Raw genomic sequence first — 27,490 nt, 5'->3', positions numbered from 1 at the left:
CAGCATTTCCTGCTTACTTTCTTTGGTTTAGCACCAAGATTTCTTGCAAAAGCTTCAATCTGCTTTGAGGTTTTCTGGTTTAGCATCTCGAGAAGCCTTTCTTCTGTTATCTCTCGACAATGCATTTCCAGTTCTTCGGTTTTCTTTTTCCGTGTTCAGTATAATGCATTAAATTGCCTTACCGTGAACGTTTCCTTATCTAAGGAGCCCAACAATGCATATGTGGTTTGACTTTAAATTGTTCAATTTCACGGTTTGGAAAACCCTTTATGATCAAGGACAGCTCTACCTTTTCCCAAAGACTATCTGCATCGACCAAATCATTCTTTTCTTCTACGTATCCACTTGGCAGTTCAAGATCTGACGAAGAACAGTCGAATACAACTCTCCTGTTGAGATCCATAATCAGGACTGTTGGATAACAACAGCATATCACACAACAAAATTCGTTCTTCTTCAACAAGACTGTCGAAGTGCAGGTAAGCATTAAGAATCGATTGGATGTCCAACACTCTTCCTAATCTACGTTCATGAATCTAATTTCATAAATTGTTTTAAATACCACAAGCACATGTTTTTATGAATACAGGAGAATCTCCTTCTGCTACATCGGCAATCCAAGATGCCACTTTGAATGTCCGCTGTTACAACTACTCTACCCAACAGAGAAAAGTAGTTGACATCTTTGTGAAACACGGAAAAATGAAGATATCTCTCTCCATCTTCCATAGGAACGATGAGATCCTTTCCGAAATTCTTTGCTAACTCGTTCAGTTCCATACACTTTGCAATGCTTTAATTTTTCAAATGTCTAGGACTTTTATGTCAGAGAAAGAGCATCGAAAAGATTACAAGGAAAAGATCACGAATTTAAAAATGCTTCTTACTGAAAAATCATTTTTTGATATTCAAGGCGGTTTCAAATCTATTTCAAGCGTTCCATTTATGGATTTGTTAGAATTTCATAAAAATTTTTGGTGTTTCTTTCCATGCAAGAGCAATTTATGACTTTGAAATGGGATTCATATTCACTTGAAGAAAGAAGGAAGTTGCACAGGAATTCATTTGTAAATAAAACTTTGCTCACTAATGTGAACATTTCTAATATGAGGGGTAATAAATACCTACCTATAATACTTGAAATAGGGGGAACTTTATGCTACCAAAGATCTTCACATTGTTTTTTTTAAAGAACTGAATGAATAACTTTGATTTATAATGAAGGACTGTAATCGCTTTTACCTGTGTAAGATCTTTTATAAGGTTTAGGTAGTTTACTATTAATTTCAATTTTTTTTACTTTCATTGTAACTTTTAATTCTGAGGACCCCCATGAAAGCATAGCACCTCTGATCATCGATATGTTTGCACGGAACAGAGGCTAAGTTAGACAAGCTGTCAAAATGGCGGAACTGTTTGGGTCTGACGATGGTAGCATAGACAAAGCTGGCAGCGAACTTATTAGTGATGGAGATAATGTGTCCAAAACCGTAAGTCTGGGAAAATTATATGTATTATTTACTCTCATTTTCATCCTTCTTTTTAAATAATTACTAAACAAATTCCTTAAATGGCTAATGTCAAAGGTAAGGTCATCGAGGGCAAATAATTTTTGTCCCAGATAACGGAACTTGCATTTAGCCTTAAGGTGCTGCCCCCCCCCCCCTTCAAAGGCCCCATTCCACCAACTGGGAAAAATTGTTTTGTCTATGATCCCTAAACTTCCAGTTCAGTACATGAATTTGTGTGCCAGATGCACAAAGCCAGAGAAAAACTGTCCTGATTAATTTGAACTAAAGGCTAAACAGTGTATAACTGACTGAGTGTATAAATGTGTATACATGACAGTTTAAGTTGCTTCAATTGATGTGTCATCACCAAATGAGTCTATACAGACCAGATTGAAAGAAAATAATGATTTTGGCTATTCATAGCTGCTAGGACACTATACAAGCTAAGTCATTCAAGTTACAAGCAACAACCTTTTATGACTATAGTATAATATACCTGACTTATTGATAGCATGTGACAGGTGCAAAGGCAAAAAATTTGGCATAGCTGCACGCATATGCTAGTTTCCCCATGGCAACTAAGGCATTACTTCATTTTATATGACTAAGCATTGCTACACTGTCGCATTTCTGGATTTTCTCCTGTGGGAATGCTATGATACTGTGTTAGTGCATTTTTCTTGTTAGGTTATTGATCATGCAAATTATCAACATTTAGATTTGCATCAGAGACTGAAATCTCAGCTACTGCTCTTTTTATTTTCAACAAATTTGTGGAACTGAAAATGTATACTTAATTTTTATTAGCAGGAACAGTCTCAGCTAGAATTGGAGTTGGAAGATCTTGACATCACATCACAAGATGATAATATCCTTGTTGAATTAGATGGTATGATATTCATTGTAACTTTGAAATGACAAGAAACTGAAACTATTTGTATAGTACATCAGGCCTTGCTCTAAGTAAAATGAGGGTGCTCCATAAAAAGAGCCCCTTAGAAACTCTAGGCGCTCTATTTTGCACCTCTAAGTAAATGTCCTTGAGAGCATCCTTCGAGAGCTTTAGGAGATCGAGAGCTTCAAATCGAAAGCTTCGGAAGAATGTTAAATATGAAATTCAGCGGTGATACCACAAAGCACCATAATACGAAATAACAAAATATGCAACAAACACTATGTTAATATAAATATAGAAATATAATAAAACAAAGTCGCAAAATTGTTCAGATTTTTCTAGATATGTAACTTGCCATCATTCTATGAGCTTTTATCAGTGTCAGTATCACTACTGTTATGTTCAGCTTCACATATTGCTTCATCAAAACGCATGGCTTTTAATCGAACATTTAACTTTGTTCCTTTTTTCATGTTATCCATTCTATAAGAAACGCTAGAACATCTACTACTCGCAAAAGCAAATGAAAAATGAAAAGCAATGCGATAATTTGGACGGAAACGTGATCGCTGATTTGCACAGGCGATTTTAAGTTATTGAAAAAATAGAAAATAATATATACTTCAATAGAAGATAAACGCTTGCTCGTAAATCAAATAAATCTGCCGGAGAATACGCTTATGCTTGATGGCCTGTATCCTTGATGGTTATTAGAGGGTTTTAAGATTAAAAATGATATCGAAAACCCAACGTTGAATTTGCTGAATTTTTTCTCAAGGGGTAATCTTACGCAAATCATAATATTGCGGTCTGTTGGGAAGATTGTTTATGCTTGATCAAGTTGATTTAATAAATTCCAAAAATTTATTTTGCTCCGCGTTAATATTGTTTTTACGTTTTGAGGGGCTCTATAAATCGCTCTCCAAGGCTTTTTTTGGGTGCGCTCTAGGCGCGCGCGCTCGATCGAGCGCCTTTCCGGGCAAGGCCTGGTACATGAGTACCCACAGTTGGGATGCACCTATCTTGTGTTTCCTATCCTTTGCTTGAATCAATCTTTCATAACAAAGTTATTTTTTCCCATATCCAAAATTATTAAATGCTGTTTATAAACAGAAGATTTCTCACTGTGATTTGTCTTATTTAAGCCTTTAACACTTGATTTGGTTATATTTGAGTGGGTATTAAAAAATAGACCTCAAATCACAAACAAAGTTTGTATAAAGAGTATGTATAATGTTTTTGGGTAAGCCGACATAATAAGTGCAGAGTGGTTAGAAAAGCTGTGTATAGATGAGGAAGGCAATTCAACTCTACTCACCAAATGGATCACTCTTAACATAGTCAAAAGATGTTAAGTTATAATTAAGAAAATATGCACTTTGTCTCCAAAGCCAGACTACACCTGGCAAATTATTTTGTTCTTTATTGGTGTGAAGCAAAGTTCATTTCACTTCCAGTCAATTATTCTCAATGAGCAAACTTTTTTAACCAGATTTCCTCCAAAAACACATGCAGGATGAATTCTTTCAACAAGCACTGGCAAAGGTAAGTATGATAAACCTTAGTACAATACCTTGATACAATGTAACGGAAAACCTCTAAAAACAGTAAGATTAAATACAAAAACTTAATATAGGGCAATATCTACACTGAACACGGAATTGCCACTCATAAGCTCATGTTTGTGATTCTTGTTTTTGGACTCCTCCTGATTTATTGATTAACATAAGCTGAACTTTCATGTATAAAATTTTCTCAAAATTCCTTACTTCTAGGGTACTGATTTGAGGCAGTATTCTGAAGAAATTGAAGATGAGCTTAGGGGCTTGGAAAAGCTGTCTATACAAGATTGTATCCTTGTCTGCCAATTAATATTCCTTTCGAGATTTTGTTCAGTAAAACTGTGGAAACATAGATTTCATTACCCTATCATCATCATCATAAGTTGTGCATGATTTTGCAAATAAGATATTTGGTATCTGTATTAGTAGTAGGGTTCTCTCAGAAATGAGGTTCATGGCCTGTGCCCATAAAAGGACCCCTGGATAAGCTTTTTGCCCATGAATGCATCATCTATCTTTGTACAGTTTTGTTGGAATGAAATTCATATTAGGAGGAGGGATGGCAGCCTATTGTATTGCTTCCCGTTCAGTACACTGTTCTAAATGATTTATAGTAGATTCTGACACCTATTGAAGGGCTCCAGCCCCCCAAGAACATGGTAAAATGTGGATGAAAATTGAAATCATAGGCTCATGGTAAGAGGAGAGTTTATACTTCAATATGCTGAGGCATGATTTTTGTGACCTGAGACTGATCACATGAAGTGCTGATCTTAAATACTCTGCCACTAGTAATTTTTAGAAAATGGGTATAAAAATCACAGGAGACTACTGTGATCAAATGAAAAACAAGTGGCTCAATTCAGAGGCGTCTTTTTACTAGGACTGGATGCTTTAATTGATGGGCAAATATCATACGTAATTATTTGGCTTAGAAAGCCCATACAGCTGGTATGATAGGTTTTTAGCCTGTAATCTAAAGATGTTTTTGTGCTCAAGTCTAAATGAGGCACCAATTGCCAATAAATAGCCAATTGATGAACGTTTTCTTTTACTACAAGATTAGATATAAAAGAAAGTAAAAACATTGCAAGCTTGCATAAACAAATAAAAAACTGTGATGGAATTCTGGAGGCAAGTATCTTAAATCGAATTTCTAGAAGTACATTTTAAAATCTAATTTTAGCTAAAGCAATTTATATTGCTGGTCGTTGGCAGAAACAATGTATCCTCAGGGCAAATAACTCGATAGAGGGCAAATAACTAGATAGCTCATCTGAATTCTTTTTATTTGCCCTAAGCATTATCAATTATAAGTATGTTTAATCACGTAGCCTGTAATTAAAAGCTTGAATTTATTATTATTGAATTGAATTGAATCCACCCCATTGGATTCAAGTATCTCTTTGAGGTTTTTCTAAAGTAAACTTAAATCAGTTGCATAGTAGTAACAAAGTAGTGCGAAAAAGGGTATCAAAGATATTCCTCTACCATGAGATGCACATGCCAATAAATTAAAAGACAAGTTATGCTATGTCACTAGTTCACAAACATGATTTATTTTTATTATATATATTTAACCCCCTTTTAATGTGAGTCTTATAATTTTTTTACCTATTTGGTAGATTTTCTTTAAAGGTCGACCAGTTCGAATAATGTTGTACTGCAAACAGGCTAGGTTGCAGGCAGGACTTTGTTCCTGGACTTCATGATGGCATCTTTATTATCCCTACACCCCTAAGTTCCAAGCTGATGTTGCTATGACGTTTACTTGGCCTCCTTTTCATGAATTTATTTTCCCTCATTGAAATTGTTACTTACAACACATGGGTATGTACCAATATTAGCTAGTAGAAGAACTAATTGCTTAATTTTTTCATAGACAATGGAAAGTATGTTAAGCAGTTTTCAGGTATGCTTTTCCTGTATTCTTTGGTTCAAAGTGCTTTACTAAATGTGCTCTGATGACCTTATTGTTTATTGATCCAACATCTTGCTTTAGAAATATACCCTTTTCGCTTCATATCTTCCAACTTAGCACCACCTTGTATGGTTTTGGATGCTGATATGCTTCCGAAACCCTGCCCTCAACCTCAATATCATTTAACCTATTTTTTCCTGCAACTTTTACTACAAAGCACTTGTGGCTTTCCCTACCTTTGGTCAGATTGTCAAAACCCGTCCTTTCCTAGCACCTTTATAGTAAATAGTCAATTTTCTTGCATCATGTTATTTTTAAATGTTAATATAGCTTCCAATATGCGAATCAAAAATTACAAAATACACTACCAGGACAAAAGTATTGCAACACCCAAACAGAAATGGCATCCGAAAAAATAAAGTTTTGTAAACTAATATCTTTACGCTGAAATATTCCCCTTAAAAGAGAAAATAATCAGGCTAAACCAGTAGTCAAATTCTTTGAAATTTATCGAGGATTTTGAAATACTCAGAATTACAATATTAACCTTAAGAAAGGACGCTTACCAAAAAGCTTACCAGAAATTGATGCAAGAAAAAACTGTCATTGTAAGCTAATGTTAGGGCCTTCTCATCGAACGACTTTCCGCGTGTACACCGTTGATTAACAAAGTGACGTTTAAAGCTAAATACTAATTTTAGTTAATTCCGTTGCCTTGATATATACAGAGACATTGTTTCTATTGACGTTCAAAATAGGAGCAACATGGTCCATACTTTTAACGATTATTTAAAGGCTGTATTACCATACGTCTTGTACATTGTCTAAATGTAGCAGTACTCCCTTAGACGGACCTACAGAGTATCAGCACTGAGATTCAAACACTGCAAGAACAGTCTCTGAGCATGAATATCAAGTTAAAAAACAGACAGGTTAGTAGAGATCGTCAACATTTTCATACAATATACATTATACATATGATGTTTGCCTTTGGCCCTCATCAAGCCTGTCGCATTACCCCTGTCGTGATACAGTAGTACAATCAGGAGCGCGCCAAGGTGGGCTAGGGGGCTGCAGACTTGATCAAAATACATGTCTCCCGTTTCTCCCAGCCACCAGCGTCCTCCCATTTGAATTTCATTCCGCCGGCACTAGACAGCCATCATATTCAAGATGTCTAATATCTTCGTTTTAACATAGGAAGATACCATTCACTTTTTATACATTACTATAATTTATATCTATTGCTTAAAATTCTTGAATTTAGCTTAATTAAAAAGTTAAATCTTAATAATTCTTGCTTCCGCAGGCTATCCGTGGCGAACTTAGTCAGTTTATTGACGAAATGTATGTCACCAAGGCAATGATAACGTAAGTTGACCGTTGATTCTGCTTGTCGCCCTGTAGTTGCTGACAAACATGGCTTTACCTATACCGTTTTGAAGCAATTTTAAACCTGTTTCGTTGCTTTCAAAGCACGTCAAATTTATAACTATGATGCCTCAGAAATACCATCAATACACGATAAGCTGCAGATGCTCTTATTAATTTAAAGGGACGCTTGTTCTTTTGAAGGGTCGATAATTTATTAATGAAATTTATCATTCATAATTTCCAAACCTTTGTTATTCTAAAACGGCAGTACAAGAAGAAACAACATCAAAAACGGCATATAATCACCATATATTACACAAGTATTCTTTTGTTTACAAAAATATATATGAATTAAGGTTACGGTAACGTTTTTTCACATTCAAGTAGCCGAGCTTTAAAGGCACACAATGATGCCAAATTTGAAACTAACAGACATTTTGAAAATGGAGAAAATCTCATGTCAACGAAGGTTTCCATAATTTCTTTATCAGAACTTTTAGTTGAGGCCTGAAAATCTCTTGACCTGTTAAGCCGATTATCCTTGCTTTGCGGTTGTGGTCGCATGTCTCATTTACAATATCGCATGGCACATCCATGTATCCAATGTACGGCTGTGTTTATTTAAACAGGCTTATCGATCTTGAATTCTTCAAGTGACTTGACCCGGATTACACTGTGGTTTACGAGTGTACCTTGCAAGCGAGATCAGTAAGATCCCGTTTTCTCCGGACTAACAAGTCGTCTGCATACAGGTACGAAAAATCTATTTTGTACCCAAGAAACCAATCGAATGGCTCAAAACTTTGCACATGGCCAGGACAGATGTCGGGTGAACAAAGTGTCTCAAAATTTTTGTATTTGCTCTGGTCCGTCTTTTATAGCCAAATATAGCTATGAGAGGGAAGGAAATTTTTTTGCCAATTTTTGACGGGGTATAGTTTCAAGGAGAGGACGAATTTGAAAAATCTGAGACACCCTTCGGTAGCTAAGGATCTGCGCTTTCTGCTGATATAAGTCAGATTTTGTACCTCAAACGCAAGGGTACAAAATAGCTTTTGAAGGTGGTGCACTCATTTGAGCAATAAATTTGCCTGGAAAGTATCATTTTACAATATTTGCCAATTGTTTTGATATGGTTGAAATCGCCATATTCTTGTGCATCGAATGATGTATCGTTTAATCTGATACCATTAATAGTTTGGCTTTTGGGGAGAGAAAGCCAAATATCGTGTCAAAAACGTTTACCGTAACCTTAATTTTCAAGTGGGGCTTTCATTCAAGAGGAAAATGTATTTAGTAGCATCTATGGGCTATATAAACAGGCATAAATTAAGATAACTCCATTTTTTAAAATATGTTTATAATTATATTTTATATTTTTCAAGCGCTATTTGTGATCTGTCTGTCACGGATCAAGAATTTGTTGAAAACCTTCACGAACTCAGTCACAAAATCAAAATGTTCAAAGAGCAAAGTTACAAAGGATCAGCTGCATGCAACGATGTCAAAGATGCCTTGGACAAACTAAAAACTAACGTAAGCAAAAATGGTTGCTTTTGCCTTTAGCCACTGGCTATCCTGTCTTTTGCATGTTTTACCAGATTAAAATTTTCAAGAACATATTACTAAGAAACCACTTACGTATTCTAAATTCATTAAATATTGGTGTTATCTTTGACTGTTTGTCTTTTAAGTTGCAGAAAGCTCGTTTGGATTTGAAACATTTCTTTGTGTTAATCTTAATCTGGCTAGGAATTTAAGCTTTTGTTAAAACTTCTGCATTTACAATATAAATTGGTTCTACCCGTCTTGTCGAGTTTTATTTGACGTGACGGTTCAACAGCATTGACTGGTTTTTGATTAGGTTTCATGAATATATACTTCATGATTTTATGTTATATTCATCCCCATAGGCCGTCGCAAAGCTTCGTGAATTTATTCTTCAGCGTATCTACCAATGTAGAAAACCCTTCTCAAATTACCAAGTTCCGCAGAATGCTCTTCTCAAAAACAGGTATGATATACTTAAACAAAGTAACAATCAATTTTCTTGCTTTTTCGTTGGTACATGTTGATGATTTTCCCCCTTGAATTGACCTTGTTGACATATATTCCAACTATGTGCGAATCGTGTCTGGCCTCGCCTTTAGCCTATAGAATGCGACTGTAGATTGTGTAAAATATTTATTGCTGGGTTAGGTTTTATTTAGAACATTATACCATAAACATTTTCAATATTGTAACGTTGCATAAACATTTTAGCGCTATACCATATCAGTCGTTGCATAAACATTTTTAATATTGTATCATATATTTATTTGATTCTAATTCTTTATAGATAGTTGGCCTTAATTAGCTTCTTTATAGCTATCAGACGTTCATTTAGTACGCCAACTTTAAACAAATTATTTATTATTATATTATTATTATATTATTATACCTTTAACTGCCTATCGTTTCAGATATTTCTACGAGTTTTTACTGGCACATCACCGGCAGGTTGCGAGGGAGATTCGAGATGAATATGTGGACACGATGAGCAAAGTCTATTTCTCGTATTTCAGAGAGTACATCAGCAAGTTAATGAAACTGCAGGTTTGTTTGAGATGCGTGTGAAAATTAATCTGCTCAAACTTCGAACGGATGTATATGAAACTTAGGATGGATGCATATTAAACTTCAGAAGCACCAAGCTTAAATTTAAACATGGATAAGAATTGTTTGGCAATCTTGTTTTTGGTCGCAAACTGAAAACGGCTTTTTGCGAAAAGAATAAACATATTTTGAACTATTTGCTTGGAATTGATGTAGATTCTTTGATGATAACTAGTGGGGTTTTACAGGCCTGTAGTCTGAATTTCCATGTGGCTGAAATGTTTTCTTAGAGTTGACAGTGTCTGTGTCACATTATCAGTACATATGATTGGGGTTTGGGGCTAGAAGGAATGGGATAGTCCCCAGTCAGTCTGCTTCGGATGCCCCTGGGTTTGATCTACTTATTCGGTATTTAGCACTTTCATTCCCTATAAGTACTTGTTGAGAATTAGCAGTTAAGACTTCTTTGGAAAGGATATTGTGCTTCCTTGCAGATTATTCGCCTTTTTTGAGTAATATGCCACTTCAAAAGCCAAAACTTAACTCAGCCCATCATAGGAATATTGTCACTTTTCCTGCTAGTCGATCTCAAAGACAGTTCATTTTCTCTATCCTTTTCTATATCCAAAACTCAAGTAGGAGAAAGTGTGTGTTGATGAGCTGCAAGTTTCCTTCTTGGTACATACATTTTCCCATATAAAAAGAAATTCTTCATTAAGACGCTTTTCAATTGAATCTTTATAACGAGTTCCTTTCCTTTCTTGTCAAGTACGAAGAGGTTGCAGATAAGGACGACCTTATGGGTCTTGAAGACAGCTCAAAGAGAGGTATTATTCCTGTTCTTTCGTTCTAGATTGGTTCTTTATCATCGATTTGAGAGAAACGGACGTTTTTAGTTTCTTTGTAATGCAGATGCACTTAGTGGAATCAGTTTAAAGATTGTCAGAACTGTCTGGACGATGCTTGGCAAAAATGTAAATCTGCGGGAAAAACGTAGCAAAATTGTTCTACTTTTTCGGTATTACAGTTTCAACTTAAATTTAATCCAAGTTTGGTTATTAAGTGTTTTGGTAATTTCTCTCCTATTTTCAGGGTTTTTCTCCAACAAACAGTCATTGAAAAACCGGTCAACTATTTTCAGTTTGGGTAACCGCGGGAATGTGCTGGCTGGTGAACTGGAAGAACCAATTATTGTCCCTCATGCTGCTCAAAAATCTGAAAAAAGGGTGAGACCATTTTGGGCCGAGAACTTCGGAATGGTTTTTATGTCATCAAAAATATTGACGTAGAACAACAATTTGAATTATTTAGGGCATGCTGCTTCAATTCAATAGTGTTCATTGTGTTGTCAACTGAATATGTTTATCGCTGTTACTTGTAGCTTTGCTCCACTTAACTCTCGTGTATCACCCTACTGAATTCTCGTGTATAGCAATCTTGATCTAGCCTCGGATTCTTTCTTTCGCAGTATTCATTCGAGACACTGTTCAGAAGCCAGCATTTTGCACTGCTAGACAACTGCTGCCGAGAGTATCTTTTTCTGTGTGATTTCTTCTTGGTTACTGGAAACAATGCGAAGGAGTTGTTCACTGCTGTCATGGGAAAAGTTGTCACACTTTTCGGAGTAAGTGTCCAAAAAATGGTAGTTTTGCAAGTCTATTTTATCAAGTTTATTTCAAGCAATGGAGTTTTGTAAGTGTTTTCACTAAATAGGAAATTTTCCATTGAAGGGTATAGCTTGGCCTGTTGACAGGATCTCTTGGCCCTTACTACTCGCCTGTCCATTTCCCCCTTTGTCAATTACTGCCACTCCCAGTCCATTACTGCCCCTTCTGTCCATTATTCTCCAGTGCGCCACTCTCTCTCTCTCTTCCATCCATGAATCTAAATAATGATTGGGGGGAGTTTAAAGCTGATGAACAAGAGAGCTTGTAGGGCATTGCTAATGTCATAAATTGTCTGTTGCAGAAACACATGGAAAGCTACGTGACGACATGCTTCGATTCGATTGCCATTTTTCTCTGCATTCACATCATCCATAGATACAAAATCATCATGCTAAAGCGAGAGGTTCCTGTTTTAGAAAAGTTAGTGTTTTGATATCTTTTTTATACGTTTACATTCGTTTTTGTACACAGTTTCAATGTGATTTTCTGGCCATGTGATGGTTGTAATGGCTTTCGTGGCTTTCGTGTAATGGCTTCCGTGTAATGGCTTTCGTGTAATGGCTTTCGTGTAATGGCTTCCGTGTAATGGCTTTCGTGTAATGGCTTTCGTGTAATGGCTTTCGTGTAATGGCCTTCGTGTAATGGCCTTCGTGTAATGGCTTTCGTGTAATGGCTTTCGTGTAATGGCCTTCGTGTAATTGCCTTCGTGTAATTGCCTTCGTGTAGTGTCCTTCATGTAATAGCTCACGTATAATGGCCTTCGTGTAATAGCCATGGAGAAAACATTGCCCTTTGCTTCCCGTGGTTTCGTCCCTGTGTGGCTGTGTGGCTGACGTCATATTATTCTGTTGCTGAAGTCCTATTTTTTCTCTGTTATTGATTCATTCAGTTAAATATGCTCATTTTAATGCGTTTCAATTTAAATTTCCAGTTTCTGTAATACTAATTTCTTTCACTCGCATTTTGATATCTGTCAGGAATTGCTTACTTTATTATTTCTTGTTTTCAGATATTGGAATGCATTGCTAGATTTGCTCTGGCCGCGATTCCAGCATATTGTCGATCTCAATGCACATAGCATCCGCGATACAGACCCGCAAAAGCTAGGCTCCATTGATGTGCGACCGCATTACGTAAGTTAACACGTCGTCTTTACTGTGCGTCATTAATATTCTACGTCATCGATACATCACGCCATTGTTGCTATATGCTAGCTTGCTACGGCTTTCTAACGACGGTATCATTTTGCCATATTATACGATAAAAAACAAAACGCAGGCAAACGCAGGCAAACGCAGGTCATGTAACAAACTACCCTACGAGCCTTCTATCATTCATTCGCTCCAAGACCCTCCATGAGGCTGCGCAGCGGCAGTGTGTCTGAGAATTGGGAACAGGATAAAAGTTGGTAGGAGTGGTCTTACAACACTAGGAAATGTGATTATCTGAGATTATTAAATTAATTTAACAGTCGTTCACATAAACGTCACCGATAGCGATACCATGCATCATCAATACCAAACGTCATCAGCACTCGACGTGCTTGGCACTATACTACGTCGTGAATTACCTCTGTATGTGCCACGCCTTTACTGTCAATGTTTTCAATCGATTTGTTTCAAGTCCATGGCACAGATTCTCCATGATCTTCGGGTTATTACAGTGTATTTAGCGATCCTGATGTTTGACATAGAATTCTTGATCAGATCGCAATGAAAGTGTTTGAAAAAGATGCAAACTCACCTTAAAACGCGTTGACAAAATACTGCTTTGCAACTGAATGACTTCAGGATTATTTTCCATTTACCTTTCAGATAACGAGGCGGTATGCAGAATTCTCTGCTGCTATCAACAGTCTGAACGAAAGTTTTCCTGATGAGCGAGTGAGTTGCTACCATGGAGTAATTCTACACAAAATCAGCGTAATTAAATTTGACTAAATTACTATAAAGATTAAAAAATGTCAAATTGCAGAAAGATAAGTACTCTTTAATATATAACTTTGAGAATTACATTTAGAAAACATGAGGATACAAACTGTTTTCTATCATTTAAATTTTATAACATTTGAAGCGATAATGTAGAAAAATTTTTACGTTTTTACAAAGACAGTTGTTTTTCATTTCATAATTATTTTTCTCTTTTGAGTCAACTGCGTGTAATAAAGCAAATAACATTCTTGGAAAACTAGGAAACCATATTGGCCTTATTTTTGATAGAACCAAGTTTTCTGAGGAAACGCTAAAAAGAGAACAAGGTGACCATTCATATAACAGAATCGTTATAGTTGATCTCAACACACAATTGTTTATTTGGTTCCCCTTTTTTAGAGATTCCACCTTTTAGAGATTTCCTGTTTAATAGATTGTTTTATAGATCAAAGTGGGCGCTCGTTTTGTTGTATGTCGAGAAGGTGCCTTATGACAGAAAAGCCTGTTAGTTATTGCAGATGCCTTCTCATGATAGGTCATCAAATCCCTTGGCGCATTGCAAACTGAAGTAGAGAACTTCGTTTTGAGACGAGCAGCAGAGTTTGTCAGCCGAAAAGATCAGCTGGTCTTCTTGATCAATAACTACGACATGATGCTTCAAGTTTTATCGGTACTGTCTTTATCATGTTGCATATAGAAAAGTTTTAGAAAACAGAAAAGTTTTAAAGTTTGTAATGCTGTGTGTTACTCATACAATAGAAAAATAGGGTATGGCACTAGAAGAGTAGCCTAAGTGATAATACACTTAACTGCACTGCTTAAAGTTGATGGTTCCAACCCGGGATAGATTTGGATGCTCGCTTCGAAGCAACTGGGTAAAAACTAGCGAAACTAGTTAGGTCAAAACAGCAATGAAGAGACTGGCCTCCCTTCCAGATCGTGTTTTCATCGCAGAAAACTGTACCACGTATCAACCAAGCCTTGCAATTACCTGATTTAAACGAGGCTCGATTTGTGTCTTCTTTCATGATCCATTTTTATTTCTGTTTTTTTTCATAACAATTAATTTCCCTCGCCTTTCTAGCCTAAGATTAAATAGCAGATTATTTTTATGCAAATTCAATTTTAAAAAAATTGCTTGAGGCATTTATTTTTAAACCTTGAGGCATTATATTACTCCATTGAACTTTTGAAAGTTCTAAGTACATCTTTGACTTTGGTCATATCTAACACAATCTCCTATGGTTTTTTTTTGCAAATTGCCTAAAAAATTTCAATCGACATCAAGACAATAACGTTTTCATAGTTCATGTTGCTAGAAATTTGATCTTTGAAAGGAAATGTTGCTTATCATAGCTTCACCGAAAATGATTGTCCATCCGAATTATCAAGGGTGTTTTGTAGCTTAAAAGGAAAGAGAAAGGAAGGGGGTCTTAGCTTTGATAATGGTCTTTCATCTAAGGTTATTTCTCTTTATAACACAATTGATACTCGTAGGGTAGCAAAATCTTTCATTTAGAATTCCTTTTGATGTTTTCTTTAGGAAAGAACTGCTGAAGACTCGAAAGAAACTGAAAGTTTTCAACAACTGCTGAATGGGCGAACGCAAGAATACGTTGAAGAGGTGACGTTTGCTATATGAAGGTCTTATTTCATTTCTTTTATGATTAATTCGATGCAGGGACCGAGGCGGAAGGGGCTAAGGGAGCTTTAGCCCCCCTAATAGTTTCCAAAATGTACTTAAAACCATACAAAAATCCCCTTGCTCTTGGTTTTTGGCATATTTGGCCCCCCCCCTGCAAACGCTAAAGCCCCCTCAATTTGTAAACTACTCTGCGGCTCCTGATCCGACGTATGAGTAAATAAACATTTCAAGTGACCAGCATCTGTTTTTTTCTAAGGTGTTGTCCCCACACTTTGGTGGAATGATAGCCTTCGTGAAAGATACGGAGTCAGTTTTGGAAAGGGGTTCCACTTTACAAAGGATCGACGAAGGTTTGTTTCAGCCTTAATGTTTTATTCTCGAAGTTTTCTCAATGTTTTTAATACAGGTGGAGTTGTTGTAAAAATTTGCCTGAGATTGATTTCACAGCGCGACAAAAAATATCCTTAGGGTTTTTAACTGAAAAGATAAGTTTATACTCAAAGGACGTAAGCATGTTGTCACTGTTTTAATAAATTTTATTAAAACATTGTTCAATTCAGATGCAGTCAGTAAAACCCTATGAAATCACTATAACCTTTTTGGTGATTAGAAAGAATTTATCAAAGTTAAAAAAGTATCGTCAAGAAATCTTTTGTATTTTAATATTGACCAAGAGAGACAAAATGGATTACACAATATATATATGTAAAAGTATTTGGTTGAACTAGCCGACTGATCTGAACCAAATTGAGAAGAATTTCAACTGTTTTTAGGCCACATTGTCACAAAAATATATTTCTGATAATGTCACAAAATATATGTCGTTTAATTTGGACCACATAGCCTGGTCCAGATCAGTCAGCTAGCTTCCACATAGCTTCGAAAACCATTTTTATATACTAGTTGTCACAAATTTGAGAGCGTCTCATAACAATGATTACAAATGTCTCAGAACATTGGTTTGCGAGACAAAACCTAGTTCTATCAGTCTTTAACAATTTTGAAGGGCTGACGGGATGTTCTTGCTTTTTCAACAGGTAAAATTGAGCAAATAGTGCGGGGATTCGGTGCAGACTGGAAACACGCTATAGAAACGATAAACCACGAGGTTATGCGATGTTTTTCAAATTTCAGGACGGGAACCACAATACTACAGGTAGGAAACATATGAGTAGAGGCCCAGCTGAAAATGTTGTTTATTTTAGAATTTACGGTTAGTGTAGAAGAGAACAACTCCTGGTTTTGTTATTATATCTCAATTAATGTATTGAATCTGTCTTATGATCAGTATTTGGTGGATACTATGTAATGTTCTGTTATGCACGAGCATTTTATAGTTCTTTAAAAAAAGACACAGAGCTTGCGTGAAACATATCTAGTAAAAATTAAGGAGTAGAAATTTGGTCTCGTTGGAATTAACAAGAGGGCTGGAACCTTCAAATCTCAACTTTGCAATCATGTTTAATCAACTCTAATTTGCTCGATGTGACCATGAATTCTATCTTTGTTTTCGTTTCGATATCCACCAGAATAAGCGTTTTCCCTTCTTGTTTTAGACGGCTCTCGCGCAAATGATCCAATACTACCACCGCTTCCAGAAGATCTTGGCTCAGCCTCCTTTCAAAAGACTCTCTGTCAGAAGTGAACTTATCAATATTCACCACGTTATGGTGGAAGTGAAAAAACATAAAACAACGTTTTGATATTGAATTATGATATAACATTAATTATTGTAATAACTGCGTAGTACTTAGATCAATTGATTCTTAGTTATATTTTTATGGGAAAATATTTTTCTTGCAAGCTAAAACACCAAGTTAATTATACTCGGTGAAATGATATGCCTTAATATCGAAGATAAGGCTGGCCCATTACTTCAGATAACTAACTGGTCTATCAATTTTTCATTACGAACCTTCTAATTTCGGTTCCGTTCAAGATGGCCCTTTTAAAAAGGCCCTTAAAAAGCTTGACGGGGGCATCGATAACTTTTTGCGTTTTTCGCTATAGTTTTTCCTTGCGCTATAGAAGAATTGTGGAAGATTTACTTGAGTGATGCAAAATGGGCAACTAGGCAATAAAGAATAAAATGTTTAAGTTCAGTTATGAGAGGGCAAAATTTCTTCCATTTTTTTAATCCTACTGGCCTCCTCTGTTTAATTATCTTTCAATTATCTAAACTCAGCTATCAATTGTATTTTTGTCGGTTGATGAAGTTTCTAATTAAAATGTCCATTTCAGTTTGCTTGGTTGAGAAGTGTAAAATAGGTCGAGGTTTTTATCTGGAAGCAACTATTAAACCTCACTGTGCGAAGAATTAATCCAAAAGTTTGCATTTGCGAGGGCTGAATAAAAAGCTACATTTGAAAACGTACAAAAAGGCGATGTCTATTTGCTGCAGTTTACTAGTTCTAAGTTTCGTTTACCAACTTGGCATAACCTTGTCTTCCAGAATTTTTCAGTTTCGTAATTAACATTGTAAAAAAGGTCTTTGAGGAATTCTTGGTTTCCCAGTAATTGAATCTGGCTTTTTCTTCCACTAGAGCGTAAACTTTGTCAATATAGGGAAAAAATATCAAAATATTGCCTGACAAGGTTGGTAGATGGTGGAAGTTTTTATCCGTTCATAGTCTCGAACATTCATGAAAATGCTTTTCTCATCGATGAAGTACTAAACTGGAACAGACGGAAGAAGGTCTACGAAAATCAGGAGGTAGAACTGTTTGAACCAATGAATATCTTGAGTTGGCTAAACAGGCAGAATCTGTTTGTGAAACGCAGAATCTAGATTTTGAAGCGCGGAATCTAGATTTTGAAATCTACGAGTCGATACTTTCTGAAGGATGTCGTGTCCTGCGAGACGCAATGATGGAGTTTCGTTATTATGTTTTCTTGAGACATTTTTGAATCCTGGGCTGCAGACCTGACAGCGTTATCAAAATTGCTTCCTGTAAAATAACGAGATGAATGTGTTTAATCGAAAGAACCACGTACGTTCAAGTCATCTGCTACAGCAAGACGTTATCAAGTTGGTTTTTGGCAAAGAAACAAGTCACGAATTCACACAAATCATGTCTCTTTGCAAGGTCAATACTGGGTTGAAAAAGGTCGATAAAGATCTATGAAGTGACAGGCAACGATCCACAATTTTGTAAAAAGATCAAGTATCATTGTAGTGTAAGATGACAGGTAATGTGTGCGAGGAAAAGAAGTTTAACGAAGTTTTGACACTTAAGAACATTAAATTCCGCATTAGGACAAGTACTATAAAAACAGTCCGAAATTCACCATGACTTTTTAGGGCGGATTATTGAAGCTTTTTTAAGAAATTAGCTGCAGGACCTTCCTCTTGTAGATATGCTCATTTCATCCATGGATTCTTTTTATTATTACGAATCAACAGTTTTTTAAAGACATGCATAAGAGGCCGGCGAGTTGGCTGATCAAAACTTTTGTATACAAACCAGATATTTTCATAATACTTAGTTTTAACAAAAAAGAATGCAATTTTCACATCTAGAAGTTTTGGGGCTCCTCTTAACAAACCTAATATCTACACGACATACCTCAGTTCGTATAGTGCGACTTCCTTGATTCGAGCAGCTGTTGATGTAGTGGTCAAACAAGAGCTGTGCCTCACTCTGCATAAGGCTCTCGTCAGACTCTAAACTCGCTTCCAGTCCCCCTAGTCCACCGAATACAATCAGTAAATGCCTAAAGATAAAAATTTATTCAGTTTAATTGGGTCAGACGGAAACAAGAGCAGTCATATTCTACACGTTGAGTGAGGCAATAAAAAGGACTCTCAACTCGAAAGAACTTTTAAGCAACCATCAATTAAATAGCGAATAACTTCATCATTTTGCCTAATTTTTAGGCTTAGCATCCCTTTTTACTGTGGCTACTGTACTTACTCGAGTGAGCGCCGCGGCGGCGCTCTTATGGGGGCGGCGCTTTTTAAAAACTCCGTCATTTTTTAATAAAACAAATCTTTTGGTTATAAAACATACAAATTTGAAAATATCGTTTAAGGTTCATAAAATGGCAATGTCACTTTCCCCTTCATTGTCGGAGACAAACTGCATTGATTTTCGATTAAGCGCCGCATTTACAAAAAGATAACTGCGGCGCTAATTCGGGGCGGGGCTCTTCGAATTTATTTGTCACAAATGCGGCGCTCATTCGGGGGCGGCGTTCAATTGAGTAAATACGGTATTCAACTTTTAGATACTTCTGACGTCCCTGACTCCCCCCTCACTATGAAGGCAACAAATGAAAATGAAGACAATTAAAAAGCGAATTGACGAAAACAACGATTCTTTTTAGTACTCACTTGAAAGGTGACAGCCTCAGCTTGCGCACCGGCGAGCCTCTCTCTGACGTACCTATTGTAACGTCATAACAATCCTTAAAAGGGCATTGGGTGAAAACGGCTCCAAAGGACTGCGCCAGTCGAACATTGTAACCCCAGTATAAACCGTTTTTTAATCTTGGTTCCGCCGGAGAGACAACTTTTCCTGTTGTGTGCTTTTTCTCTAAACAAAAAAGATTGCTTTAGGAATCAGCCTTTCGATGCCATTAAAATTAAACCATAACCAATTATGACTACAAACGCATCTTCAGAATGCAAACATTCTAATGCAGGCTTCGAGGTTGAGTGAGCAGTAACTTTTCTAGGCAAAAGTTTTCAATTAATCTTAGATATATAAATGATACACAGTCTGATAGATAAAGGAGTCTCTTTCCTCGCAGGGTCTGTTTTGTTGCGTCAAAAAACTTAGAACTCCAAAGTAATAGAAAATGGATAGAATAAAAAGAAGGATTGTAATAAAAATTTTTGGTGGTTTACAAAGTAAATTTCACAATTGTATTTTTTACTGTAACTCCTCGATTAAGCGACCTGTAGGTTTATCAATTCAGGAAGTTTTTAGACGAGGGGTTATTCGAGAAGAGGTGCATACAAGGAAAGGCTTAATAAATTAATCTCCAAGCTGCCATAAACATAGCAAATTTTTTAGCTTTTTTTGTAATATGCCTCGCTTAATTCAGTTTTTGTCTTTTTCCGCTGAATGGGTTTTTTAACCATGTACCAAGAAGATGGCGTAATTTTCTGTTGTATTTTGATTAAGCCCCCATTGGGACTGATAAAAAGGCAGAAAACCTGGCATCTTAGGGTGTGGGTGTATTTGAGGATGGGGGTTTGTTAATATTCTTTACTTTCAGGTTTTGGGTTGATTCAAGGGTTATGGTATTCTCATTAAATGACGCTTTTAAAAATAAAAAGTTTACCAGAAGATTCAATTTTGACGGTGACACGAATTCCTGGCTGCAGATGTTTATCGACCTTTACTTCTTTTCGCAAGCCTACATTGACAAATGACCCTTCTCCATTTTTAACTGGCCTATCAAGGACAACTCCTTCTCTGTAAGGCAGTTCATCATCAACTCTCATGTGATGTGGGCTGTCTAGCGGATTTAAAAGCCCTGAAAGAAGATAGTTTTTTCATTAAACTCATGCAAAAATCTGCACCTTGCTTTTGTGAATGGAAACAAACAAGTTGCCATTAATTTATAGTTTATGTTTAATCAAAGAGCATTAGTTCAACTTAATAAATAGATCAGCTCTTGACCTTATTCATGTAAGCAAAAAAAATAAGACTCTTTGTCTGTATAATATTTAATCAAGGCTTCTCTTATTTTGCTCGTATTGCAATCACACAATGAAAATAAACTTATATGAAAATATAATCAAAAATTGCAAATAGATGATAAATTAAGACAAAAAGATCAAGATAAACTTTTAAATTGAAACCATAAGACTATTCAGTACACACCAGCATAGTTCAGGTCTGGGTGCTTTGGAAAGAAATGCTTGCGCAGGTATTGTGGACATTCCAAATACTGCAAAATTCTTGCTAGCAGAATGTTAGGATCAGTGGCTTTTGTGGATCCCTTGAAGCCAGATTTTGAATCTTTCTTTGTGGTTTCATTGAACACAACTACCTCATCAATGTTAAATATAACAAGCGATCTTGCAATCTGAAATGAAAGTTAAACACTCAGAAATGCAGTATATTTCTGTTTTTGGTCAGGGATGATAACTGAGAAACAGAAACTTCATAGTCAAGCCATATTTGAGAAGAAGAGGCAGCAACATTAATCTATAAGGCTGCTTCAAATGAGATTTTCGAATAGCAAATTTAACAATTTTGAAAAACATGGCATAATGCTTATTCATTCTGTCTTTTTTGACATATTCAGGTGTTCCGTAATCACAGAACATACTTGAGAAGACCTGCAACAATTTTTAGAGATGAAAAAAGTCACAGAGTATTCACACAGAAAACATTGAATACAGCACCGAAGTCAGAGAGGGTACATGCTGCAAGACCAAAAGATCATTCTAACTTACTTGTCCAGCCAAATAAGTTCTTAGCTCAGGCGACTGTGCATTCTCCAAAATAGAGCCAGGCAGTGCAACACTAATTGTATATGGCCTGCCTAAAATATGAAGAAAATTTGGTTGTTTAGCACAGCATGTGAACAATGACTTGCTTAGATTTGCATAATATGTGGATGTTGCCTTTTAGAAACAGAGCTTCTGAAGCAATTCTTTATCAGATCATGCTTTCACACAAGCTCAAAAACCACATTTTACACCACATTTTGAGCAGGGTCATTTGACAATGCAAAAACAATAAGAACATCTTGAATTCAAGCTTCTTCGAGTGAACAGAATTATATTAAGATACCCAAAGTGATATGATTTGAAACTTCTATAGTATCAAGTGAACAGAGTCTGGGTTTTCCACATATCAACAGAGCACTTAGGACATTACAGTGATATATTCTTTAATCTTTTTCACCACATCAAATAGTAGTACTTTAAAAGCTGACCTTTGCTTTGAATTTCTTCTGAAACATCATCTGGTTCAAAATCCTCTGACTTTCCACTTTTGGTTTCTGATTTCTTGATTTTAACATCATTCTCGTCTCAAGAAATAAATTACATAAAATTTTGCCATTCTACAAAAAGTTATAATCAAGGCAAAATCCATTACAATATAAGCCTACATCAACAACTCCCATCTGAACCTTTGCTACAGAATTTGAAAATGGCTTTGAAAAAAGCTAACATTTTACAACATACTAAAAGCTCTTTCGCCTGACACTCCTCAGAGCATAAAACGTCAGAATCCACTCACTCCTGATTTTGACATTTCATGCTCTGAGGAGTGTCAGACGAAAAAGCTTTTAGTATGTTGTAAAATGTTTGCTTTTTTCAAAGCCATTTTCAAATTCATAATTTTAAATTTAAGAGGCTAATCTTTCTGGCTCTTCTATTTCTAAAAGGTTTTGCATAATGAAGTGAATAGATCGCTGATCACAGTATGTTTGTGTCTGGTGATACAAAATGATTCCTAATGAACAGTAAAGCAATCAAAGAGAACCATCAAAAGACTACCCACTTTCAGCTGACTTTGATTTTTTTCTCTTCATTTCCACACTGAGATAGGAACTTGAGAATCACTGACACATATCTAAAAAAGATAATAGTTCTAGCAATACCTGTCAATTCATATAAAAATGTCTGAAAATTGAAATCTGCTTTAAAAAATTGAAATCTCTAAAATAGGAATTAAACCTAAGTAAATAGCATGTGCCTCTGCCCACGCATGTGCTTTTGTTTTTTCCTATGATTCTCTTGTCTCTGAAATTCTAAAAATCTTCCATGGGGACAAAATACTCCAGGTAAGGACTGGTAATCTATGGGAAATTAATTCAGCCATCCCCATTTTATTGCAAAACAAAAGAGCTTTTGGCAAATCTTCTTGACAGTCTTAAATTTGTCTTTGGTCCCCTCAATTTCCATCTTGCACCAAAGGCTTTGTCAGACCCTGCTAACACTGACCCTTTGTAAGACCCGATTCACATGGGACATGCTAGATCAATTCTAGAATCAAGATCTAGAGATACTGGTTAGGTGATACAAGAGTAAAAGGTTGATCCACACCAGCACCTGCAACTTCTTTTGAGTCCAACTAAATTTCTTTAAGAATTCTATATTCTCATATAAATTTCCTGCCCAGCCTGGCTTATAAAAGAATAAAAAAAATTAAAATTCAGTAATGTTTTCTTCTAAGAAAAAACAACAACCAAATCTTAGTCTTATTTGTTATTAGACTAAAGAAAATGAAGGAAGTTAGCTGAAAAAAGCCTAGAGAGCAATGACAAGAAAGTTTCACTACAGCGACAAATTTCATTGAAATGTATAGGAGAAGCTAAATTTTAAAAATAGGGTAAAGACCTATTCATCAGAATTGATGTATGCCTTAATAAGTTAACAGAACTGCTTAAATTCAATAAGATCTTTGACTGAAAATTTTGTTACAACTGAATCAGGTGCCTAGACATGAAAGTAAATTTGTAAACTAGCCTTGTCATTGCCAAGGAGCTTTTGAAAATAATTTGGACATTGATATCGATAACACGCCGCCAAAGGTCCCCAGGCCTAAGTCTGATGGAACACACACTGACTGACCATTGACTACGGGTCTGACAAACAAGCTGTTTGCACTTCTATAAGAATATTTCATCTCACCTTTGCTTTGCAGAAAGTACCTCAACGTTATTCAAAGTAGAGTCATTCTCGTGTGTGCATACACAAAATGGCGCACGTGGCCTCCCATCAGTGCGCGCGATAAAATTACAGCCTCGTTTCACCACCATGGTCGAAAATGCAGGCGCAGGCGCACTAGGGTGGAGTGTTTACGGCCTGTCATATGCATTTCGGTAACCTTATGCATTTTGGTCCGGGTACACAAACGCATGGCAATTTTGGTTATGCAAAAACGTACCCATGCAACTAAACAATAGGGTACCAAAACGAATGGTGGAACTTAGCATGCAAAACGGTCCGGGTACACAAACGTATAACAATTTTGGTTATGCAGAAATTTACCAAAGCATTTAAACAATAGGGTACCACAACGAATGGTGGAAGTTAGCATGCAAAACGGTCCGGGTACATTATCATATGAAAATTTTGGTTATGCAGAAATTTACCAAAGCATTTAAACAATAGGGTACCACAACGAATGGTGGAACTTAGCATGCAAAACGGTCCGGGTACACAAACGTATAACAATTTTGGTTATGCAGAAATTTACCAAAGCATTTAAACAATAGGGTACCACAACGAATGGTGGAACTTAGCATGCAAAACGGTCCGGGTACACAAACGCATGGCAATTTTGGTTATGCAAAAACGTACCAAAGCATTTAAACAATAGGGTACCAAAACGAATGGTGGAACTTAGCATGCAAAACGGTCCGGGTACACAAACGTATGACAAATTTGGTTATGTAAAAACGTACCAAAGCATTTAAACAATAGGGTACCAAAACGAATGGTGGAACTTAGCATGCAAAACGGTCCAGGTACACAAACGTATGACAAATTTGGTTATGCAGAAACGTACCAAAGCATTTAAACAATAGGGTACCACAACGAATGGTGGAACTTAGCATGCAAAACGGTCCGGGTACACAAACGTATGACAAATTTGGTTATGCAGAAACGTACCAAAGCATTTAAACAATAGGGTACCACAACGAATGGTGGAACTTAGCATGCAAAACGGTCCGGGTACACAAACGTATGACAAATTTGGTTATGCAAAAACGTACCAAAGCATTTAAACAATAGGGTACCAAAACGAATGGTGGAACTTAGCATGCAAAACGGTCCGGGTACATAAACGTATGACAATTTTGGTTATGCAGAAATTTACCAAAGCATTTAAACAATAGGGTACCATAACGAATGGTGGAACTTAGCATGCAAAACGGTCCGGGTACACAAACGCATGGCAATTTTGGTTATGCAAAAACGTACCAAAGCATTTAAACAATAGGGTACCAAAACGAATGGTGGAACTTAGCATGCAAAACGGTCCGGGTACACAAACGTATGACAAATTTGGTTATGCAAAAACGTACCAAAGCATTTAAACAATAGGGTACCAAAACGAATGGTGGAACTTAGCATGCAAAACGGTCCGGGTACACAAACGTATGACAAATTTGGTTATGCAAAAACGTACCAAAGCATTTAAACAATAGGGTACCACAACGAATGGTGGAACTTAGCATGCAAAACGGTCCGGGTACACAAACGTATGACAAATTTGGTTATGCAAAAACGTACCAAAGCATTTAAACAATAGGGTACCAAAACGAATGGTGGAACTTAGCATGCAAAACGGTCCGGGTACACAAACGTATGACAAATTTGGTTATGTAGAAACGTATCAAAGCATTTAAACAATAGGGTACCACAACGAATAGTGGAATTTGGCATGCGAACTGGTCGAATGTTCTGGTTCATATTGTTCAAAATGTAAAAAACAATTGAACTATTTTTATAAAAGGGATGCAAGTAAGGAGCGGCGCTGTGATTTGCTTTGTTAAGTTTATGCCAAAAAAGTACAACATTAATGATGACTCCAAACTTTGCGTGATTGACAAGTGTAAATATCAAACTCTTAAAAACGTGTCAAAACATCGCACAATGATGAAACCACACGATCTGAAACACATTGCGTTTCACAATGTTACACTTTTGCATAGGTTACCAAAACGCATACTACAACGGCTGTAGTTTTGGACCGACAGAACTCGAAACTGGAGATTTTGAGGATCATTCAGCATAATTGTGAGCAATAATTCTTCTAAATGTCAAAAATTTATGCACAAAATCAAACACGATTGCTGGCCAATCAATAGATTGTCATAATATTTACAGCAGTGTGAAAAAAGCAAACAAACAATAACGGTCCTATTTTTGATTAGAATTATTAAAAAAATTTCTTCTTGAAAATAAGCTCCCTATTGAAATATTATGTGTTTCTTTTGTTTTTGGCAGCTATGTGGCTTGCAAATATCATTCTGACTTTTTGAATGTGAAGAGGTGAAGAACTATACATATTGTGCTGTTAGAAATATTTTTGCAGCCTCAGCGCGTCATTTTGAGGGAAATCTTTCTCTTATAGATAATGTTTGTGTTCTCTTAGATTTAAGTACTGGAAATGCAAACAGATTTCTTCAAATATCCTGTTTTGAAAGGATTTTGGAAAGGTAAACTAGCATGGTATTTCTAATCAAAGATGAAGTTGATCTAGCACAAAACAAATATCTTATTCATGTTAAGTCATAAGCTTGTGCTGAACACAGGGCCCATGCCACAGGGGAGTCAGTTTTTCACTAAATAAATAAATACAATAAACTCAAATTATTTATATAGAAAAGCAAAGATTACAAAAGAATAAATATTTAGATTACAAAAAATAAATATTCCATAATTGGGGCTAGCAGGTGTAAGAGGAAAATTTTTTTAAATTGGTGGCTTTTCCAGTTTAAGATCAGTGATGGTGAGGTGGGTCCTGAAATAAAGAGAGTAGATTTTTTTACATAACTGATGCTGTTATGAAGAATGCTGGTTTATCTCCCCAACCGACAAAGGCAAGCAAGAAATTAATGTAACAACATGGGTCAACAAATGAGAGCTTGTACAAACTAATTGGTGGAATGAGTAGTCTTCAGAGATAACAAGATCTAGGAGAAATAGAATAAATTTAAAACACATTCAGTTTTACTGCAATTTGATGCAAAAGATGAAAAATTGAATGTCTTTAAAACTCTACAGGCACCTAAAATCTGCCAAGTGGTCTGGTTTCAGTTCGGGATTTGTCGATCCATGCTGCGACTTATTTTCTGCCCTGCCGCCATATTGCTTTCACATGGCTGGTGACTGGGTCAACAAAAACAAAATTATGGATGTGGTTCACAGTTCTGTGTTTGAAGACGATATTGCCAAATTGATTGTGGATCTGCCGCATGTCTGAAGAGACAGTGGAGCCAGGCAAACCTAGGTTTGCAGAATCCAGTTCCACAAAGGGATGCCATGACCCTCTTTTGTTAACCAGGTTGAAGCCTCCATAGATCCTGTTTTGAACAAGAATTCTGCTGGGATTATGCTTTCTTTCGGCAGAGAGGCTCTCATCGATCATTACCATTTGACCTGTTCAGCCAATTTGCTCTGGATTGTTAAGGAAGTTCTCAACACAGACCTCATTCTGACATTGTGGGTGTGGGTGATACACATACTATGGGCTCGCATAGCATTCATTGTGCAAGCAGCCCCTGTCAACACCATGCAATTGTTCTAAGAATAATCTCAGTAAGCCGGGCCCAAGTCCATTTATTCATTATCAAATATTTTATACAGATTACATAGTAACAAATAGGCCAACGGCTTTAAAAATCAACCTGCGAAAAAAACAGAAAAGCCAAAGATAAAGTTTATTACTATGTACAAAACTGAGATA

General features: G+C 36.3%; 2 protein-coding genes across 4 annotated transcripts; one reads left to right on the top strand and one right to left on the bottom strand.

The window, feature by feature from the left end:
* The first annotated feature begins 325 nt into the window (after window positions 1–325).
* Window positions 326–16,880, top strand: LOC135687552 (vacuolar protein sorting-associated protein 52 homolog). 2 transcript variants are annotated; one of them, XM_089111286.1, is made up of 23 exons: window positions 326–479; window positions 1,326–1,490; window positions 2,322–2,400; window positions 3,899–3,951; window positions 4,182–4,257; window positions 5,035–5,102; window positions 5,851–5,880; window positions 6,738–6,821; window positions 7,199–7,260; window positions 8,649–8,799; window positions 9,177–9,277; window positions 9,726–9,858; window positions 10,628–10,685; window positions 10,951–11,084; window positions 11,327–11,482; window positions 11,827–11,945; window positions 12,535–12,658; window positions 13,340–13,408; window positions 13,992–14,126; window positions 15,000–15,080; window positions 15,358–15,451; window positions 16,139–16,257; window positions 16,658–16,880. In XM_089111286.1, exons 2-23 carry the CDS (start codon window positions 1,404–1,406, stop codon window positions 16,802–16,804), a joined length of 2,160 nt encoding a protein of 719 aa, XP_088967412.1. In that variant the 5' UTR covers window positions 326–479; window positions 1,326–1,403; the 3' UTR covers window positions 16,805–16,880. The 2 variants fall into 2 exon arrangements, with proteins under 2 accessions (XP_088967412.1, XP_088967411.1); XM_089111285.1 differs by having other exon boundaries at window positions 2,319–2,400.
* LOC135687556 (28S rRNA (uridine-N(3))-methyltransferase) lies at window positions 16,799–23,810 on the bottom strand. Of its 2 annotated transcripts, none has more exons than XM_065204147.2 (9): window positions 23,704–23,810; window positions 22,571–22,642; window positions 21,999–22,094; window positions 21,514–21,602; window positions 20,936–21,140; window positions 20,391–20,585; window positions 19,435–19,636; window positions 18,668–18,815; window positions 16,799–18,049 (listed from the first exon to the last, which is right to left on the bottom strand). In XM_065204147.2, exons 2-9 carry the CDS (start codon window positions 22,599–22,601, stop codon window positions 17,984–17,986), a joined length of 1,032 nt encoding a protein of 343 aa, XP_065060219.2. In that variant the 5' UTR covers window positions 22,602–22,642; window positions 23,704–23,810; the 3' UTR covers window positions 16,799–17,983. The 2 variants fall into 2 exon arrangements, with proteins under 2 accessions (XP_065060219.2, XP_088967413.1); XM_089111287.1 differs by lacking the exon at window positions 23,704–23,810 and adding an exon at window positions 23,116–23,140.
* Window positions 23,811–27,490: the final 3,680 nt, after the last annotated feature.

Source organism: Rhopilema esculentum, chromosome 11 (assembly GCF_057945365.1).
Source record: "Rhopilema esculentum isolate cy_ngs chromosome 11, ASM5794536v1, whole genome shotgun sequence".
Lineage (NCBI taxonomy): Eukaryota > Metazoa > Cnidaria > Scyphozoa > Rhizostomeae > Rhizostomatidae > Rhopilema > Rhopilema esculentum.
The sequence above is the reverse complement of the archived record's forward strand: the minus strand, read 5'-3'. Positions and strand labels throughout refer to the sequence as shown.